Here is a 20408-nt window from a genome sequence, read left to right on the forward strand (position 1 = left end):
GGGACCCAACCTGCCAATGGAGTTGGGTTTGGGAGAGTGAGCCTAGAGCCTAAATATGCTACATAGATTTTTAAATATGAATTTGCTTCTTAAATTCACAGAGAAAACAGAGGCGAGGTTCAAGCAAAGACAGCTCTAGATCAGGAAATTCTACAAAGAATCCATTAAATAGAGGATTGAGAGCTCAGAATATCTATAGAGCTGAGTTATGGTGCAGAGCCCAGAAATTTGGAAACAGGATAGGGGTTGACAAAGAAGTAGATAGTGAGGAGGGAGATGGTGCCCATGAAGGATGATGAGGTTGGGGGTGGGGACAGGGAAAGGTACAAGCACAAGTAAGTATGTTGTAAGGCTAAGAAGGAAGTGGAGTAAAACCAGCAAACCCACTCCGGCCGCCTCCATCAGCTTCAAGAATGACAGATCATACGGGTAGGGGAACCCCTCTAGGATGAAAGTAATTAATGAGGTATCCCAACTCTCAGTGAGAGCAGGAGCTCTCAATGGGATGGATGGATTGAGAAGAGGATTCCATAAACAGGCATGAAGGTGGGATCTGCAAGATGTAGATGTTAATAGCGGCACAGAACAAGGGTCTTTTATCCCAATTTCTATTAATCATCCAAAAGAGATAAATGTAACTACTGAGTCAGCACTAAGCTTTCAGTCCATCTCAGTAAATATGCACTAAAAGCAGAGCCAGTGTTCAGTTCTGGGAGACGGTCATAGTTTAGATTTTTAAAAAAACAAACTATTCTTACCCCTCAAAGTCAAGTAAAATTCTAGAAATACACAACTTATTTCAATATATAAGTTTATGAAAGAGGTCCAAGCAAAGTGCTATAGTTCTAAGTGGGGAAAGTTATTATTGGCTAGGGGGGAAAGGGAAAGCTCTGTGGAGAAGGTGGCTTTTGAGATGGGCTTTAAAGAATGAGTATGAACTCAATTGGTGAAGAGAGGAAGGAAAGACATTCTAGACAAAGGGTAATGGCAGGAGGATTTGATTTGGGCTGGATCATAGGAGATTACATGGCTACAAAGATAAAGAGCAGTCAGTGCCAGACTGTGGAAGGTCTTAAATGCCTAGCAAAATGGTTTGACCTTTACCATTGGATTATTAAATCCTCAAGGGCAAGGATGGTCTTTTGCCTTACTTTGTATCCCCAGCACTTAACACATTCCCTAGCACATAGTAGGTGCTTAATCACTGAATATTTTAAAGCAGATCTGTGAAAGGGTCAGATCTCTATGCTTAAGAAAGATGATCTGGAAGCATGAGAAAGATGATCTGGAAGGGCACACATGCATTTCTGAGATAAAAGGAAAATCTGTTGGAAACTATTATGATAATTTGGGGAGGTGGGTGGTGGTTGTGAAGGACAGTGCAGAATCTTGGCAATAGAAAGGTCCAAGTGTGAAAGATGTTTAGAGGTAGTGCTAATCCTTTAATTCTCCCCTCCATTAAGAAAAACGAAATCTTAACAATTAAGAAGAAAAAGTAAAGGATAAAGGAGCAGTGGCAGGCAGAAGGTGCATCTCAGAACTGTCCCAGGAATCCAAAGCAAGCAACTTGAGAAAGGAAGGGGTTGGTTAAAATATCAATCATAATCAATTTCCCAAAGCAATCGTTGGGTGATGTCCTTATCTTGTCCTTACTTCTGAGCCTGCCTCACCTGAGACACCCAGAAACAAAAGGCAATTTTCAGGACCTAACTTTACTAAAATTAATTTGTTCACAGTTCACTGAATATCACCATGAAAAAAGGCATAAAACAAAAGACAGATATTTGCCCTGTTTGCCTGTATCATGGAAGGTATCTTACAAGAAAGCCCCCAGAGAAGAGGGGTTTTCTGTTGACAGCAAGGTTCTCCAGATACTTCTATCCAAGGATGAAATTAGACTGATTTACATCCATCCCTGGGACACCCATTCAGTTTTCTCAATGAAATTAACAATCCCTTTGTTGATTATCTGCAATTTATCCTGTTTGCAGCTTGTTTGTACATAATTGTTTGCTTGTTGTCTCCCCCATTAGACTGTGAGCTCCTTGAGGGCAGGGTATGCCTTTTGCCTTTCTATCCCCAGTGCTAAGTACAGTGCTCAGCACATAGTAGGTGTTTAAAGTTTATTGACTGATTGAAGAGATCTGCCTACTACACCTTGGAGGGGGGGGGGAGTCAGGGTGGAGGTGTGTAGGACATAGCCCAGATTATGGCATGTGAAACTCAAGGTGATAGGAGATTTAGAGTAGGAAGCCACCTTAAGAGATCATCCAGGTTAGGGTTACTTCACTATTTTGGGTCCTGGATTCTGCTGACAGTCTAATGAAGCCTACATACCCTTCTCAGTCTGATGCTTATTGCTTGCATTAATAACTGAAGGATGGCTAAATTTCAGTTAAAGATGAGTGAAAATAAAGATGTAGTTTTTTTCTTGTCCAACTTAATGGACCCCCCTGAAATCTAGAATCTGTAGATTCCAAATGAAAAATCCCTAATCTAGTACACCCCTCTCACTTTGCAGATGAGGGAAGGAGAGGTTAAGAAACTTGCTTGAGGCACCTAAGTGGTTCAGTGGATAGTGTTGGACTTGGAATCAAGAACCTCTGAGCTCAAATCCTAACTCAGAAACACATAGTGTTTTGTTTCTGAGTTAGTTGTGACTCTGGCCAAGTCACTTAACCTCCCTCAACCTTGGTTTCTATATCTGTAAAATGGTGATAATAATAGCTCCTCACAAAGTTTTTGTGAAGATCAAATGAGATTTTATATGTATGTATGTATGTATATGTATGTGTATATGTGTGTGTGCTTGGCAGACCTTAAAACAATGTAGAGAGCCTAGCTATTATCATTGGTCAAGGTCACATAGGCAATGAAGCCAAAATTTGAACTCATGTCAGGTGACTAAATGAATGTTCTTTCTATTATCCTATACAGGATGTCTCATTAGTTTATCAGTACATGTCTCAGATAAATGCTACCAATGATTAATAAGCTGGATCCAGAATGGAGTAGGAAAAGAACATTAGCCTGGAAAACATTTACGAAATCATGAAGCATTTTCAATGATTCCAAGAAGCTTGCTGCCTGCCACAGAAGCCCTTCTCTTGAATGGAAAATTCGAGGAAGGCCTCTAGCACATTGGGTAGACCACCATGTCAAATTTATGGAAGAACATGTACAAGAATCGTAGAAGATGAACAAGCATGGGTGGGTTCTGATCTGCATTTCTGAAGATCTTCATTTGATCTGATGTTCTGATGAAATAACAAATCCCATTGAGAACATGAGTAAGTATTCTCTTGATGGGCCAGCTTATGTGGGAGTAGATAGAGCACTGGGCCACGAGTCAGGAATACAGGCAACTAGGTGGCTCAGTGGATAAAGCACCAGCCCTAGATTCAGGAGAACCTGAGTTCAGATCCTGCCTCAGACACTTGACACTTACTAGCTGTGTGACTCTGGGCAAGTCACTTAACCCTCATTGTCCGCCCCCCCCAAATAAACAAATACAAATATGCATAGGAGTCAGGAATACCTGAGTTCAAATCCAGTCTCAAACACTTACTAGCTGTCTTAGTAAGTCATTTGACTTCTCTTAGCTTCAGTTTCTTCATCTGTAAAATGGGAAAAAACACAATAGCACCTACCTGTAAGGTTGCACAATAGCAACAACCTGTATGGTTGTTTTGAGTTAACATGTAAAGCATTTTGCAAACCTTAAAGTAATGTATAAATACTAGCTATGCTATATGTCTGCTAATAATGGGACACCACAATCTCTGAAGAATCAGTTATAGGTGACCCAAAAACCGAGAAGGTGTGATGTCTCTAAGTAGGCCACTCTTTGGACCCTAGAACATGGAATATTTTATGGATATCTTAGAATATAGAAGGTCAGGGTTATATCATAGAATTAGAGCTAGCACTATCTTGTCCATCCTCCCATTTTACAGAAGAATAAACTGAGGCCTATGGAGATTAAATAGCTTGACCAAAGTCACTTAAAAGTAGTGTCAAATAGAGCACCGGCCCTGGAGTCAGGAGGACCTGAGTTCAAATCCAGCCTCAGACACTTGACACTTACTAGCTGTGTGACCCTGGGCAAGTCACTTAACCCCAATTGCCTCACTAAGAAAAAAAAAACAAAAAAAAAAGTAGTGTCAAAGACAGAAGTTGAACCCAGGTCCTCCCACTCTACCACTTTAAGAAGGCATTTTAGAACATGGACCAGTGGCCTTCTATTTTAATATATTATTTTATAGATGGAGAGACTGAGACCCAGAAAGGGGAAATGATTTGACCAACATCATTCAACCATTCATGGGCAGAGCCAAGACTCCTTTTCAGGCTTCCTGACTGTCTTCTGCCGTATTACCCCCTAATGCTTGTTTCAGAGGTTCTCTATAACCTTAATTGAAGCACTACACTGAAACTCTCAAAGCTTGGTGTGCCAAATGCCCATTCAACTCCCTTAATAGATTTGATAGGTTAATAGTCAATCATAGAGCTAATACTCATTTCTAGATGGCACTCTGTTTCCATGTGTGAGTTGTATGAAGCATTTAACTAAGTCTGGTTTCCCTACCAGGTTCAGTAACAAATTTCAATGAATATAAACTAATTTTAAGACAGCCTTGAAATTTAAAATTCCATGATGCATTCTAAAGTTCCACACAAACCATTTGTCTGTAGTTTGGATCCTATTTCCTCACCTAAAGGCCTCCACCACCTCCCAGTCATGTGGAAGTGGAGGATTTTTTTGAGCGCTCTATCTGAATACGCTGAACTGTGCTTCTTTGGGGCTGCCATGTTCCCTTCTAAATGAATTTTTTGTCCTTGGCCCCAGGCCAGGTACCGGTTGGCCAATCCAACCAAACTGCTAAGTATTTGTATACAGATCGAGTGAATGGATTTTCCTCTGAGGACTGGCTGAACTGTTGAGAAAGGCTTTTCACTAAGTTGGCCATCAATTATTTTTATTATACCAACTCACAAAGACTAAGGTGTAATGGGGCTTCTAGGTTTATTGGTAGTAACTACCCTAGGAAATCCTTGATCCTTCAAAGTATTGATTCATTCACAAAATAACATATCATTGTATGTATATGTGTATCACTGTATCATCAGTGATTGTGTATTCACTCAACATAAAAAAAAGAAGTATCCACAGGGGGTGTGTCAGGTTAGACATGAATGACATTAAGGGGGTACAGAACCTAGAGAAGAAATAAGTCGTCTCCACTGAGGGAGGGGAAAAAAATTATCATTGTTCTGTCTGGAGAGGATCTGAAACTATGACAAGGTTGATGAGCTAGTTGTCCTCTTGAGGTCCAGCCTCCAACCACCAGTATACATGCCAAAATTAAGCCAAGACCCATGACAATCAGTAAGCTTTGCAAAACACTAAGGCCATTGGACCAAGAACCTGAAGAAATTATTTAATATTCTCATTTTACACAAAGAAACTAGGGCCCAGAAAGGGGAAACAGCTGGTTAAATGATAGGTAGTTGAAAGCGCAGATTCAAACTTCTGATTTCCTAACCAGTACTTGTTTCTACCTCATTTTGGCAGGACAAACAGTAAATCATGCTTTTCCTCTATGGGCATTAGACAATGGTTTGACCTTCAGAAAATCAAAGCCTTTCAAAAAGTGTCCAAGTGCCAATAGATGAATTTTGTTCTAGGCTTCTCTAAACACTTATATAATGCCTTACTAGCAGCTCATGTTTCTATAGCACTTTAATGCTTAAAAATTGAATGCTTTCCTTCATGATAAATCTATGAGGTAAGAAGTACAAACAGCAGTATTACTCCCACTTTGCAGACAAAGTAAATAGCAGGATCATGGAATGGAAATGGAGCATCCAGAATCAAAGTGTTAGAACCAGATTTGAACACTGGTGGTACAGTGGATAGAGCACTGGGCCTGGAGTCAGACGTTCAGATCTCGTCTCAGCTATTTACCAGTTGTGTGATCCTGGGTTTGTCACCTAGCTTCTGTTTGCCTCAGTTTCCACAACAGTAAAAATGATGCTAATAATAGCATTTACATCACTGGCCCATTCTGAGATCAAATAAGGTATTGTAAAGCAGCAGATTGTAGGATTGGTATTACTGCTTATTCCATTCCCTTTTCTTTCCACTATACCAGGGGGCAGTCAGTCCACAAACCCCAAATGCTGCCTGAATGGTTTTTATATTTTTAGTCTTATTACATTTTAAAATGTAAAAAAACCAAAACTATTCCTAGCTCAATCTGTACCCTATTTATCCTCCTACTGGAGTGTAAGTTTCAGGAGAACAAGGACCAGACCATGTTTTACCAAAACTTATTATCTTCTCCTACCTCTTCAGTGAGCATCTAAAAAAGGTTCGTTGAATTGAATGGATGGATGGATGCAGAATAAATGACACTTTGGATAACCAGAAGGAATATAAAAAGTCAACTCATGCTACTTTTGCTCTATAAGCATTTTTATTTACAAACAGCAATTTCCATTGACTTTATTGATACCATAAAAAAAAAAAGCCATTTACAAGCAAGAACCAAGAATTCATCCAAACAAAATTAAGCAGCACTGAAGTATCCGTGTCACAAATCTAAAACCCAATGGATACAAGAGTAAAATAGCATTTGAATAAATAGTTTAAATTCATGCTTATAAAAGAATCCTTATGGCAAGTTACTGTCCTGACAGCATCAGCTTAGCTAGCTTCATTACTTCATGTGGCGATGAAGTGGGGACTTGTGAGGTTACCAGTTTATATTGCAAGATAATGACACTGAGAGTTAAATCATTCTGATTGTTCCACCATTCATAATGGAGAATGTTAGCCCTACCAAGAAGAGTGGCCAGAGATGCTTTTCACATTAATAAATGGTTATTCTTATAACAAACCAATTTAATTCACCTCTTACTATAGAGTCAGGGCAATAACCAAGGCCTTGGACATAAGGCCAAAGATTGAATTCACAGCATACTTGTTGAGGAAGGACAGCAAGAGGTTTGTTTACTGTAGCTGCCACAAGGGCAGATGCTTAGGGGGTCCTAAGCAAGGCTCATTTTCTCCACTTGATCAAAATAATGGGACAGTGTGAGGTGTCCCAGGCTCCCTTTCAGCTAGGCCGAGCAGTCTTCACACAGATTCAAGAATCCTGAGAAAGCAGGTCATTGCCTGGCCTGGGGAGTCCCATATTGGGCAGAGGCAGCTAAACTACACTGGCACTTTTTGAACAAGATATGTAAGAAATGCACAACAGCCATTATAAACTTGGAACAAAGTGAATGACTTTCCTGAACCTCTAGTTCAGTTGCACTGAGCAATTATGAAATCTATGATTTATGAACTAGATTCATATAAAGAATTTACACAATTCCCAAATACTTTTCATATATAAAATTTAATAAATAACCCTGACCAGTCTAGAAGCACCATCCAAGGGGAACACTCCCTTGGAAAATAGATTCGGTGTTGCATATTTGAGTCCCTTTCAGGAGGCTTCCCAGGAAACCCTTTCAGAATACCGTAATAAAAGAATCACAGTAACTAATATAAAAAGCTATTCAAATAAAATACACTGATTTCTTTAAAGTAAAGCTCATTCACATAAATTCTCACCCTCCCCTACCCAGCCCTTATTTTGTATTTCTGCAAGTTCTTCCCATGCTTTGGGCTTTTTTTCTTTTTTTTAAAGTTATAACACAGGCCTTACCATTTGGGCTAAGAGCAAAGTGAAGACTTGGTTACATTTTTTGGAAAACATGAGTTTTCTACTCATGCCTGGGAAGAATCCTAGAAATGAATTTAGTTCTACAGTATATTTTGCTTAACAGTGAACTGACAGTATCCTTTCTGCTAATACAACAAAAATTAAAGGCAGAATCCAATCATGAGTCTTTCCACTGACTAAAATAAGTGAAACATATAATATGTTGTATTTACAAATATAATTTCTAAATGTATTTACAGGTTTTATAGAAATGATATGGTAGAGAACAGATTAGGAGAACCAAAGTAACTGTTTAAAACCACAAACATTAGCAAAAGTATAAAATTCTTTGTTTTCACAGTTTGTAATAACAGGTTAAATATCTATAGAAAAGGACGCTGTCACTGTCTTCACATTGTCTATTTATTGAAAAAGGTAGCTCAAGAAGAGACTCAATTATGAACAAGCCTATATGAATTCAGGATATATTTCACTGTTAAAAGATTTCACATATCACTTGTGTTTTATTGACTTCTGCATCTGTTATAAATGAAATGTAAAACAGTACTGTTAACTCCAAACTGTACAGAAATAGGTACTGTACTTTTAAAAAAAAGTTGCTTTATGCAGTTACCACTCAGCATATTTCTTCTTTGAGGAGACATGAAATGAACTTTGAGTAGACAACATTTCTAGGTTGTGGTCATGACAATCCCCCTGGCATATCCTCATGTGACAAGGCACAATTTAACCGCTGCTGCCAGATTAGAAGTTCATCTTCTACCAGACTTCACACTGGGTAGTGTGACCTTAGGAATGCTCCTAGAGACGAGGGAGCCCTATGCTGGCCTAGATGTCTGTGTTCTCCAAAGCACTGCTGAGTGGTTACAGTACTGTGTTATGGCTTGAGAATTCATTCTTAACACTGCTAGCAGTGGAAAGGGTAAAGTGTTAGCAACATGAATGGGAAGCAAGTGGAACTTGCAAAAATGTTGAATCATGATTATTATCGAGAAAATGAATCAATTTCCTGCCCCTTAACAGTCCCATTACAATGTTTTGAACCTGAACTGTACAATCAAAGCAATGTATATATTTTTTGTCAGAGACAATTTTGGATAAGTCACTCTTTGGTAAACTCAAACCAGTTTAATAGATTTACAAATACAAAGAACTCCATTTAAATAAGGTTAAGACTGTGACACAATGACAAGAGCCAGGACGTACAAGGTGCCGCCCAAACTTCCCTTCTCCTAACTTGCCTTAGTTCACACAAAATGCTATGGAAACCCATCAAAGGCCTCCAAGCCTGAAAGGAGAAGGAGGTTCCCTGAGCCCAACCTCCTGTGTCCTTGATTTGGCCATTTCTTGTCACATACTTAGTTGTATCAAAACACAATTTTTTTGCATTTAATTTCTTTAAAAAACAAAACAAAACAAAAATTCATTCATGTAAGAAAAAACACCACAAACATTTACCTGAAACCCCAGAATGTATTTAATTGGGTAAACACTTAAGAGTCCAGTCTCCCAGTGAGGCACAAGGCTTTAATAGGAGTTACACAAGTGCTTCAGGGAGAGAAGAAACCCCTTATTTAGGCAGTTTTAAGAGGAAAAAAGGCATATTATATACCCGATTTAGCTAAAAACTGCTCCTCTGGAGCAGCTGGATTTATAGTGTAATCTGAATGTAGTAACACTGATCCATAGTGCAGCTGGTTACAAGGTTAGCAGACACTGTGTTTTAAAGAAAGCAGCTACCACATAGCCACACCCCACAAGGGGTCATTATGGACGAGGGCTTGAATTTTTTTTCTTAAAAGCAAAAACAAAAAAAAACCCTACTATTTAAGTTTTAAGAGCCACAAAAGCATTGCAAACCAGCAAACATATATGTATATGTGTGTATACATATATATATAGTATATATACGTATACTTTTTTTTTGGTAATCCTGTAAACTAAATCACAGCTCATTTTTAGAAATTGTTTTACTCTTCTCCGGCTGAGTAGTTTTTCCATAGCAAGTCTACAGAGCTAATTTACTACTCCAGAAAGGAGCTGATGGAGGACTGGCCATCCTCATGGCAACCTCCAGAGCACCTGCTCATGACCTGTGACTCACTCTCCATCAACCAGAATATACAGTACCAAACCAAATCAACTTTTCTGTGTAAAGTATCTTTTGGTACACTATAAGCACGCAGGTGCACTCTGTAGAGAACTAAAAACATTTCCTAATGAATGAAAAAAAAAATCTCCAAATAGGGATCACGTCTGTTCTTATACAGTAATGTGTTTGCCAGCACAAGATTTTGAGGTCTCTTTTTCAAGCAAACTAGAGAGAAAGAAAAAAAAACCTGTTGCTTGTAATTCACTATGACCATTAGGTTTCACATTTTCTCTATTATACTGACCTAACTGATATTTAAACATAAAAGTAGCACCACATAAAACAAAAATGGGTGACACACAAATATTTGGTGACACACACAAAGTATCTTAAAGAGGGTTTCTTATGGTTGGTTTCTTTAAGTAGGAAACACTGATTAGCCACTGAAAGAATGGGGGAAGCCACTGTGGCTTTGTGTAGCACACAAGATAGACATATTGCTTGCGATTCCCATAGAATATAGCTTTACAAAAAGTACAAATTTCCAAGTTTCGCAGTTTCACAAGGAACCGCAATATAGAAAGTTACTATGCACCTGAACTGGCTGTTTGGAGAAAACAAAAAATATATATCAACACTGTGTGGAGATATAGTCAGAGTTACAACCCCCTCTTCCTTTAGGGAGAGTAGCAACTCATCATGTAGAGTGATTTGATTTAGTTACCTGGTATTTAGGTTTCTACAGTACGAAATGAAGGTAGATTCTTAGGCCAGTAAAAACATTTAAAACCACTGTTACTTTAGGGTTGGATAATTACATTACAGCTGTGTAAAAAAGGGCAGCACCACATGTCATCCAGCTTACCTACTGGACAACGAACAAAAATTCCAAACAATTCTAACTAGAGTTGAATAGATTTATGGCATTTGGTTTATGTATTTGTTATGAAGTGGAGTTATAAAAAACAGTATCATTTGCTTTGCTGACTTTTGGATGCTATGATTAATATATAAGAAAACCAAATAACATTCTTCAAGGGATAAAGGAGCAAGGTCTTAAAATATATTAGGTAGAGATGAGATTAAGAGTCAAAAAGCCCTGTACACACTATATTAACTTACATATTCCTCTTACATTCACCTCAACCAGAATAAAAGCAAATTTAAGAATGTATATATGTAATATATATAATAAATGCTTTATTATATATATATGTATATGTATAAATTTTCTAACTACCAAAAAAATTAATTTTCAATTCTAAAAGGTAATCATCAGATCATCTGGACACATGCTATTCTCTCTCCATGAACATGCATAGAAACCTACATACACACTGAGAGAGAATATGTGCCCCATGGTAGTGAAGGTAGGGTGAACCCAGTTGGCTTAGCTATGCTACTGCCAGAATTAGGATTGAAATAATTCATACAGAGGAATAGCATCAGCCCATGTTTTCCCTGTATTTTTGGCCCTTCGGATTCTAAGCTCTTTCAACACACATATACCCAAGTCTCCTTAGAAGGAAAGAACAAAAATGGCAAAGTGTGATATCTAGAAACCTTGGGAAATTTTACTGTGCACCTACTAGGTTTCAAGGTGGTCAGGTCAGTAACTGGGCTAAGAGTTACCTACAGCAAAAAAAATTTTTAATGCATTGATGAGTGTGCTTTGTTTGGGTTGCACTTATTTAATATCTTAGTCAGGGGCATTAGACACTGTGTGAATTTCCATACTGGAATCCAGCCCCGCCTCTGAGTTGGAGGCATCATTCTCAATTTTCTGTTCTGCATATGCATCTGTTCTTTCTGGAGACTCAATGCGACTGCGGACTTCTGCCACACCTGGGTGATTTTTCCGCAAGTGCTGGTTGAGTGTTCCCTGGAAGGGAAAGCACTTCCCACAGATCTCACAACGGAAAGGCTTATCATCTGTATGGCCACGGATGTGGTACTCCAACTGGTCCTTTCGTGTGTACTTCTTACCACAGAACTTGCATACAAAAGGAGTGATCCCCATATGGAGCCGCATATGCCGGTCAAGGCTCCCCTTTTGGTTAAAGGATTTCCCACAGTAAATGCAAATCAACCTTTCATTGTATGGATACCAGTGGCCTCGTGCACTCCTCTCCCGGGGGCTATTCTCATACCCAGGATTATTTACAAGAGCTTCACCATCTGACCCTTGTACCAAACTCTGGAGATCACTGTGCAGATGGACAGAGGAAGGGCGCTTTTGGCGGGCCCGGCCCCCTCGGAAGCAACTTAGCATGGACCTGGAGGGGCTGGAGTTGCTCAGATTCCCAAAAGTTTCTGATATACTTGATGGCTGAGAGGCTACTTGGGAAAAGGAGTATGCATGCTGTAACACAGAGCCATAGGAACCTACATTCACTGCCACCACTTGTTCACCATCTACCATCTCAGTGTGGTAGCCATCATCACCCAAGGAAGAACTGTCTGAACAGCTGGGTCTGTCTGATTTCTCAATTTTCACTTTCACCTCTGTGATCTGGCTCTCCCTCACAATCAGGTCCCCTTGTTCATGGTCACCCTCTATCTGAATCTCATACTCAGAGACACTCCCACTGCTTCCTCGGTCTGAATGGCCTTCTTCTTGCAAGCGGCCACGAAGAGATTTGCTTGGAGTTGCCTCCATCCGTAGATCATTGCCAGCAGTTGGCTGACGCACCTGAGAGCAATATGGAGGCGAGATCTCTACAGGGTTGGCAAAGAAGCTGCTCTCTTTAACTCCATTGCGGTTTTCTGAGTTCTCATCAGCACCAATGGTAACAGAATCAACATCCCCAATGCTGATTTTTGAGTGGATGCTCTCCAGGATCTGTGTGCACTTGTCAATGACACATTGCATCTGAAGAAAGCTAGCAGCAGTGAGAAAACTGACAACATCCTTCAGCTGTAAGGACATTCTTCCAGTGTAACAGAATGAGAGCAACTGTTCAAAGACATTAGGATTCTTAATCACCGAGATGGATAAGCCACTCATGGTACTTAATGCTGAATGGTCACGAAAATAGGGAGAACTGGCAGCAAGGACGGCTTTGTGGGCTCGGAATGGCTGGCCCTGAATATGCACAATGATGTCACACAGTTTTCCTTGAAGGCGGAGTTCATTTAACTGGCTCAGAACTGTGTTGCTGTACTCGGGCACATCAAACTGAATAAAACTGCTGCTGTCCATTTCTACTGACATGAATCGAAATCTAGAGAGAGAGAGAGAGAGAGAGAGAGAGAGAGAGAAAGAGAGAGAGAGAGAGAAAGAGAGAGGGAGAGAGGGAGGGGTGGGGGGAGAGTTATAATCCATTTATATTACACAGTAAAATGGCAGGGGCATAAATTTGTGACTATGTGCTATGTAGCTGCTAAAGCTTCTAACATCAGCCATATCTGAACATTCTTCTGATCACAGGATCAGAAGATGAGCTAGAAGGGAATCATGAAATATGCAGATTTAGAACTGGAAGTGACTTCATTATTATTTTTTTAAGTTTTAAAAATTCTGAACTTAAAACACAAAAAAATGAGCACATACAAAAAATGATACATACAAAATATAAACTATTTCATACTGATATATATATACATACACACAGAGACATATTCCACACATTACTTTCAAAACTTTCCTGTTTCTTTATGCTTTCTTCTGTATATTTTAATTTCTTAATTTCTTTTTTTGTGTGTGTGTGAGGCAATGGGGGTTAAGTGACTTGCCCAGGGTCACACAGCTAGCAAGTGTCAAGCGTCCGAGACAGGATTTGAACTCAGGTACTCCTGACTCCAGGGCCGGTGCTCCATCCACTGCACCACCCAGCTGCCCCTCTTCTGTATATTTTAAAAAGTGTTTCAATGGCCCTTTTTTGGGTGGCATCACTATTGCTAACTTTCCCTGTGCCCTGCCCCCTAACCCCACTGAAAACCAAGAGAACCCGTATAATATATAAATGCAGTTGAGCAAAACAAATCTATGTAATAGTCATGTCCAAAAAAGTACGTCTCTGTCAGCACCTTAAATCCATTATCTCTCTGTCAGAAGGTGGGTAATATGCTTCATCATAAGTCCTCTGGAGGGGTAGTCATTGCATTGATCAATACTTCTTGAGTCTTTAAAGTTGTTTTTCTATACAATGATGTTCTTATTGCATGAATTATTTTCCTGGTTCCATATACTTCATAGTAAAGTATGAAAACTATACAAGATTCTCTAAAATCATCTTTTTTTGGTCATTTCTTCCGGTACAATAATATTCCATTGCTCACAGACTACCACTCAGCAGCCATTCTTTAATTGATGAGTAAGTATGCCTTCCCTCTTCTTTAAATTGAAGTTCTTTGTTTTATTTTTTTCCTTTTAATCCCCTTTTCCAGATCAGGAAGTTTATTTTGGTTCCAATTATTCCCTCTCTGGTATTATGTTCCCTTAGCTCTCCAACTCTCTGTTGGGTTTGATATAGTTAATACCAAATGGCATTGTGTTTCTGTGTGTTGATCCAATGTTACTGGATCAAAGAGTACATGGCAGGGAGCTATGTGCTGATCATGAAGGACTTTAGATGCCAAAAATAGGATTTTGTATTTGATCCTGGAAATAATAGGGAACCACAGTAATTTATTTAGTAGGGGAGCAAGTGGTCAGACATGCGTTTTAGGAAAATAACTGATGGTTGAATGAAGGATGTATTGAAGTAGGAAGATGAGGCAGGCAGACCCACCAGCAAGCTATTGCAGTTGTCTAGGTGTGAGGTGAGGAGGGCCTGCACCAGAGTGGCGGCAGTGTCAGAGACAAGAAGGGGTTGTATTCAAGAGGTGTTGCAAAAGTGAAACTGACAGATCTTGGTAACAGATTGGGTATGGGGGATGTGAGGTAGGTCGTTGAGGATGACACCTAGGCTGCAAACCTGAGGGACTGAGACGATGCTGTTGCCCTCTACATTGTGTGTGTGTGGGGGGGGGGGGTAGGGAGAAAAGATAATGAGTTCTGTTTTGGACATGGGTTTAAGATATCTACTGAAATCCAGTTTGAGATGTCTGAAAGGCAGTTGGAGATATGAGACTAAAAGTCAGCAGAAAGGTTGGGGTAGATTGGGCAGATTTGATAATTATAGGCATAGAGATAGGTAATTAAATCCACAGGAGCTGATGAGATCACCAAGTGAAGTGGTCTAGAGGAAAAAGAAAAGAGAGCCCAGAATAGAACCCTTGAACTATCCACAGTTAGTGTTATGACCTGGATCCAGAAAAGGAGATTGAGAAGGAAAGATCTGATAGGTTAGAGAACTAGGAAAGGCTGATATCTCAAAACCCCAGAGAGAAAAGACTATCAAGGAGAAAAGGGAGATCAATAGTGTCAAATGCTGCAGAAATGTCAAAGAGAATAGTGATTTGAGAAAAGGCTAGATTTGGCAACTAAGATACCACTGGTAACTTTGGAGAGAACATTTTTGGTGGAACAATAAGAATGGAAATCAGGTAGTAAGGGTTAAGAAGAGAGTGAGAGCAGAAAAAGTGAAGGCAACTATTGTTGCCATCCCTTTCAAGGAGTTTAGCTACAAAGGTAGAAGAGTGGTGATGAAAGGCTCAAGTGGTTTTTTTCAAGTGGGAAGACATGGACCTGTTTATATGGAGGCAGTAGGGAAGGCACCAGTGGACAGGAAAATAAGTAAAAATGGGATGACAGAAGAGGCAATCTGTTGGAGGAGATGGGATGGAATGAGATTGCTTGAGCAGGTAGAGGGGTTAGCCTTGGTAAGGAATAAGGTCATCTCATATGTGAGACAAGGGTGAAAGAGAGAGTGGCAGAAGGCACAAGAGTTCTATGAAATGGGAAAGAGGGAGTTCATAATTAATGGCCTCAATTGTTTTTCTGTAAAATGAAGCAAGAGAGTTGAGGGAGAGGAGAAACATAGCTTCAGGCAGGATGAAAAGGTCTGGAAGAGAGCGGGATAGTGAGCTGAAAAGAGAGGTACATTAGGATTGCCTAGGATCAGTGAGGACCCCACTGAGGTTGTGTAATACAAATTTGCACTGAATCCACCCAGCAGAGTTGCATTATTTTCTCCTTTGTTCAGCTGAACACGTATAGGACAGAGGCAACCAAAGGTGGGAGTAATACAAGTTTGAGGCATGGAAGAGGATAAGTGGCAAAATGATACTGTGGGAGGATGGACTGGAGAGGAGAACAGGGTAAAGGCGAATTAGTTCAATAAGAGGTAAAAATGAAGGAAACAGCAGAGACTAGCGTGCAGAGGAAAGGGCCTCAGAGAGAATTAAGGGGTCAAGGGACTGGAGGTTACACTATAAAGAATGGGATTTTTGCAACGGAAGGTAGAGGGAGAGGTGAAAAGCCAATAGGTTATGTCAGATAATGATAGGTCAGATAAGGAGATTTCAGAATTCTAGAACAGGGGGGTAGTACATTTGTGAATGATGTTAAGATCAAGAGGATGACCATCTTTTTGTGTGGCTAAGGTGAGGTGGAGGTCATGAGAAATGAATAGGTTGAGGAACTGGGCGGTCGAGGTATTTGAGGGAGAGTATGTTGAAGTTCCTTAGTATGAGGGCAGGAGTCACGGAGAACAGAAAAACTGTGAACCACATACTGAAGTCATTGAGGAAGGAAAGAGAGTGAGTCTGAGGTCTGTAAATAACAGTTATCGGGGCAGCTAGGTGGCGCAGTGGATAAAGCACCGGCCCTGGAGTCAGGAGTACCTGGGTTCGGATCCAGCCTCAGACACTTAACACTTACTAGCTGTGTGACTCTGGGCAAGTCACTTAACCCCAATTGCCTCACTAAAAAAAAAAAAAAAAAAAAACAGTTATCAGGATTTCAATTGGATGGTAGAGACTAATAGCATGAACTTCAAAAGAGGATATGTTACTTAGTGATGAAGGTAGGGAGAGAACCTGAAAGTGACAATGGGGAGATCAAGTTGCATTATACCTCCCTGGCCTTGGCTAATCAATTGAGGGGAGGAAGGTGTTTAGTCAAACCAGAAAGGGTGGCCAGGGAAGTTATGTTATTAGGAGGGAGCTACTTTTCAGTAATAGCTAGATGAAAGAAGTGGGAAAGGAAAAGATACAGAAGTTTGTTACCTATGGAATAGGCATTCCTGAGGGCATAACAGGAAAAATGGGTGCCTTTTTTTTTAACTTTGAGGTGGGAAGATAGTAGGGGATGGGAATAAGGAATTGAGAGGTGGGGGATGGTGAATAGGGTTTAGATGATAATCTATGGGAGTTCAGAATCATTGGGATATATGGGGTATGACTAGGTATGAAAATGTTCAAGTCAAAGACACCCTCCTCTTCCCAAAGGAGGCTGGAGATTGGACTGGAGGGAGACAAGTAAAGAATGAGACAGAAGACCTACAGTCAGATGGAAGACCACATTTCACTACTCCTTCTCTCTGAAGTCTGGAGATTATACAAGAAAAGGGTGAAGCAGAAGGAAGCCCCAATCCCTGCTGATTTTCCCTTTGTCTTCCTTCAAGGAACAAGTACAACAGGAGGGGGCAGCTAAGTGGCACAGTGGATAGAGCACTGGCCCTGAAGTTGGGAGCAATGAGTTCAAATCTCACCTCAGACACCTACTAGCTGTGTGACCCTGGGCAAATCACTTAACCTCAATTGCCTTAAACAGCCGGGGCCATCTCCAATTGTCCTAATAACATATCTTGCCATTGGACCCAGATGGCTCTTAGAAAGTAAGGCTGGTGCCTTTGCACACCCCTTCCTCACTTAAATCCAATTATTGCAAGTCATGACACCTATCATTGTCTTCCTCAAGAACGAAGGAAAAACAACAACAGGAGAGGAGAGGCCTGATATTAAAGGAAGGTTGTGACTCCTTCTGCTGGAGTTTCCATGCAAGAAAGATGGGACACTGGGCTAGCAGAGGGTATAAGTTACTTTGTGCTTGCACAGATGGAAGGCAGTCCAATCCTCAGGCAGCACAACAGGAAGTTGTAAACTCCTAGTTGAGGGGGAAGTCACTTCGGGGAAGATGGACCCCTTGCCACCTTCTCTCAGGGAACATGAAGGACAGTAAGGGATAGAAAGTGTGGCTCCTTTTCTTATGTGAAGTAGTACTTCTGTTTTTCTTATTTAACTCCCTCACTACCCATTGAAGGCATTATGGTTCTGAAGGGAGGCTTGGTTCCTCTCCCTCTATTAGAATATTAGTTTTACATAATCTCACAGCTCCTTTGAGTTCCTCAAATAAATTTTCTATATTTCTCTGGACTCATACTTGTATTTCAAAGTTCTTACATAGCTCTAATCTTTTCAATATGAATGCTTTAAAGTTTTCTATTCCTTTAAAGGTCAATTTTTTTTTTCATATTCAGCCTTTTTAGGGTAAGTTATTTTTGGTTGTGAACCTCTATCTTTTGCCTTCAAGACTATTATATTCCGGGCAGCTAGGTGGCACAGTGGATAGAGCACTGGCCCTGGATTCAGGAGGACCTCAGACCCATGACAGTTACTAGCTGTGTGACCCTGGGCAAGTCATTTAACTCCAACTGCCTCACCAAAAATATATATATATATTTGTTAAGACTATTATATTCCTACAAGATTGGCTAATATGACAAAAAAGGAGAATAATAAATGTTGGAGAAGCTGTGGAAAAACTGGAACACTAATGCATTGCTGGTGGAGCTGTGAACTGATCCAACCATTCTGGAGAGCAATTTGGAACTATGCCCAAAGGGTTATAAAACTGTGCATACCCTTTGACTCAGCAATACCACTATTAGGTCTTTTTTTGGGGGGGGGGCAATGAGGGTTAAGTGACTTGCCCAGGGTCACACAGCTAGTAAGTGTCAAGTGTCTGAGGCTGGATTTTGCACTCAGGTCCTCCTGAATCCAGGACTGGTGCTTTATCCACTGTGCCACCTAGCTGCCCCGCACTATTAGGTCTTTATCCCAAAGATCATAAAAAAGGGAAAAGGACCCACATGTACAAAAATATTTATAGCAACTCTCTTTGTGGTGACAAGGAATTGGAAGTTGAGGGGATGCCCATCAACTGGGGAATAGATGAACAAGTTGTGGTATATGAATGCAATGGAATACCATCGTGCTGTAAGAAATGATGAGCTAGCAGTTTTCAGAGAAACCTGGAAGGATTTACACGAACTGATGCTCAGTTAGAGGAGCAGAACCAGGAGAACATTGTACACATTGTACACAGTATCAACAACATTGTGTGTTGATCAACTGTGATAGACTTGATTCTTCTCAGCAATACAACGGTCCAAGATAATGCCAAAGGATTCATGATGGAAAATGCTCTCCATATCCAGGAAAAAAAAAAACAAACCGTGGAATCTAGATGCAGATTGAACCATACTATTTCTACTTTTTTTGCTTTTCTTTTTTGAGGTTTTCCCCTTTTTTTCTGATTCTTCTTTCACAGCATGGCTAATGCAGAAATATGTTTAATGTGATTGTACATATATAACCTATGAGATTGCTTGCTGTCTTGGGGAGGGAGAAAAATTTGGAACTAGAAATCTTATAAAAACAAATGTTGAAAACTATCTCGACATGTAAATAGAAAATAATGAAATACTTTTATGATTTAAAAAAAGACTATTATATTCCAAGCCCTCTTCTCATTTACAACAGAAGCTACCAAGTCTTCTGTGATGCTGATTGTGATAGTCCATGTGTTCCTCTTTGATAGATGCTTATAGTACTTTTTTCTTTCAAATGCATGCTCTGAATGTTGACTATAAGATTCCTACGATCTTTCATTTAAGGCTTTCTTTCAGTAGGTGATGGATTCTTTCTACCTTTGCTTTTACCCTGTTATCCCAAAAGAACTGAATAGTTTTCATTTATGGTATTTTAAAATATAGTATCATGGGGGCAGCTAGGTGACACAGTGGATAGAGTCCCTGACTACCTGGAGTCAGAAGTACCTGAGTTCAAATCCGGCCTCAGACACTTAACACTTACTAGCTGTGTGACCCTGGGCAAGTCACTTAAACCCAATTACCTCACTTAAAAAAAAAAATATATATATATATATAGTATCATGGCCTTAAAAAAATTATGGTTTTCAAGGAGTACAAGTATTTTTAAATTCTCAATTTGACCTGTTCTCTGGGTATCTGTTCTTTAAAGTATTTGCCTTAATTTTATTCTATTTTTTTCAAACTTGATTTTGTGCTGCTTATGAAGTCACAGATTTCTTTTTGTTTTCTTCTAATTTTCAAAGATTCCATTTCTTGAAAAGGGTTTATCAGATTACCCGCTATCTAGGGGAGGGGGGGAGGGAGGGAGAAATATCTGAAATTGGAAATCTTATATAAACAAATGTTGAAAACTATCTCTACATATAACTGGAAAATAATAAAATACTTTTATTAAAAAATAATTAAACTATGAAATTATCTTAAAAAAAGGTTTAATGCTTTCTCTTCTATTTATTCTCCTTCCAATTCTTTTCTCCAGTGCATTATTTCACTATTTGTCCCTTGCTTCCTTTCTTCTAGGTATTATTGGAGTCCTTGTGGAAAATCCATTTCTTTTTCCTATGAGACTACTTAGAG

The 20408-nt window shown here is 39.7% G+C and overlaps 1 protein-coding gene across 3 annotated transcripts in view; it reads right to left on the reverse strand.

Moving 5' to 3' along the window:
* Positions 1-8849: 8849 nt before the first annotated feature.
* ZBTB34 (zinc finger and BTB domain containing 34) overlaps positions 8850-20408 on the reverse strand; it is a 34499-nt gene continuing 22940 nt past the window's right edge. For all 3 annotated transcript variants that reach the window (XM_043987128.1, XM_043987127.1, XM_043987129.1), the window contains exon 4: positions 8850-13052. In XM_043987128.1, the coding sequence (XP_043843063.1) occupies positions 11528-13042 (1515 nt within the window). In that variant the 5' untranslated portion in view covers positions 13043-13052 and the 3' untranslated portion in view covers positions 8850-11527. The remainder of the gene's footprint in view (positions 13053-20408) is intronic.

Source organism: Dromiciops gliroides, chromosome 2, assembly GCF_019393635.1.
Source record: "Dromiciops gliroides isolate mDroGli1 chromosome 2, mDroGli1.pri, whole genome shotgun sequence".
NCBI classification, from domain to species: domain Eukaryota; kingdom Metazoa; phylum Chordata; class Mammalia; order Microbiotheria; family Microbiotheriidae; genus Dromiciops; species Dromiciops gliroides.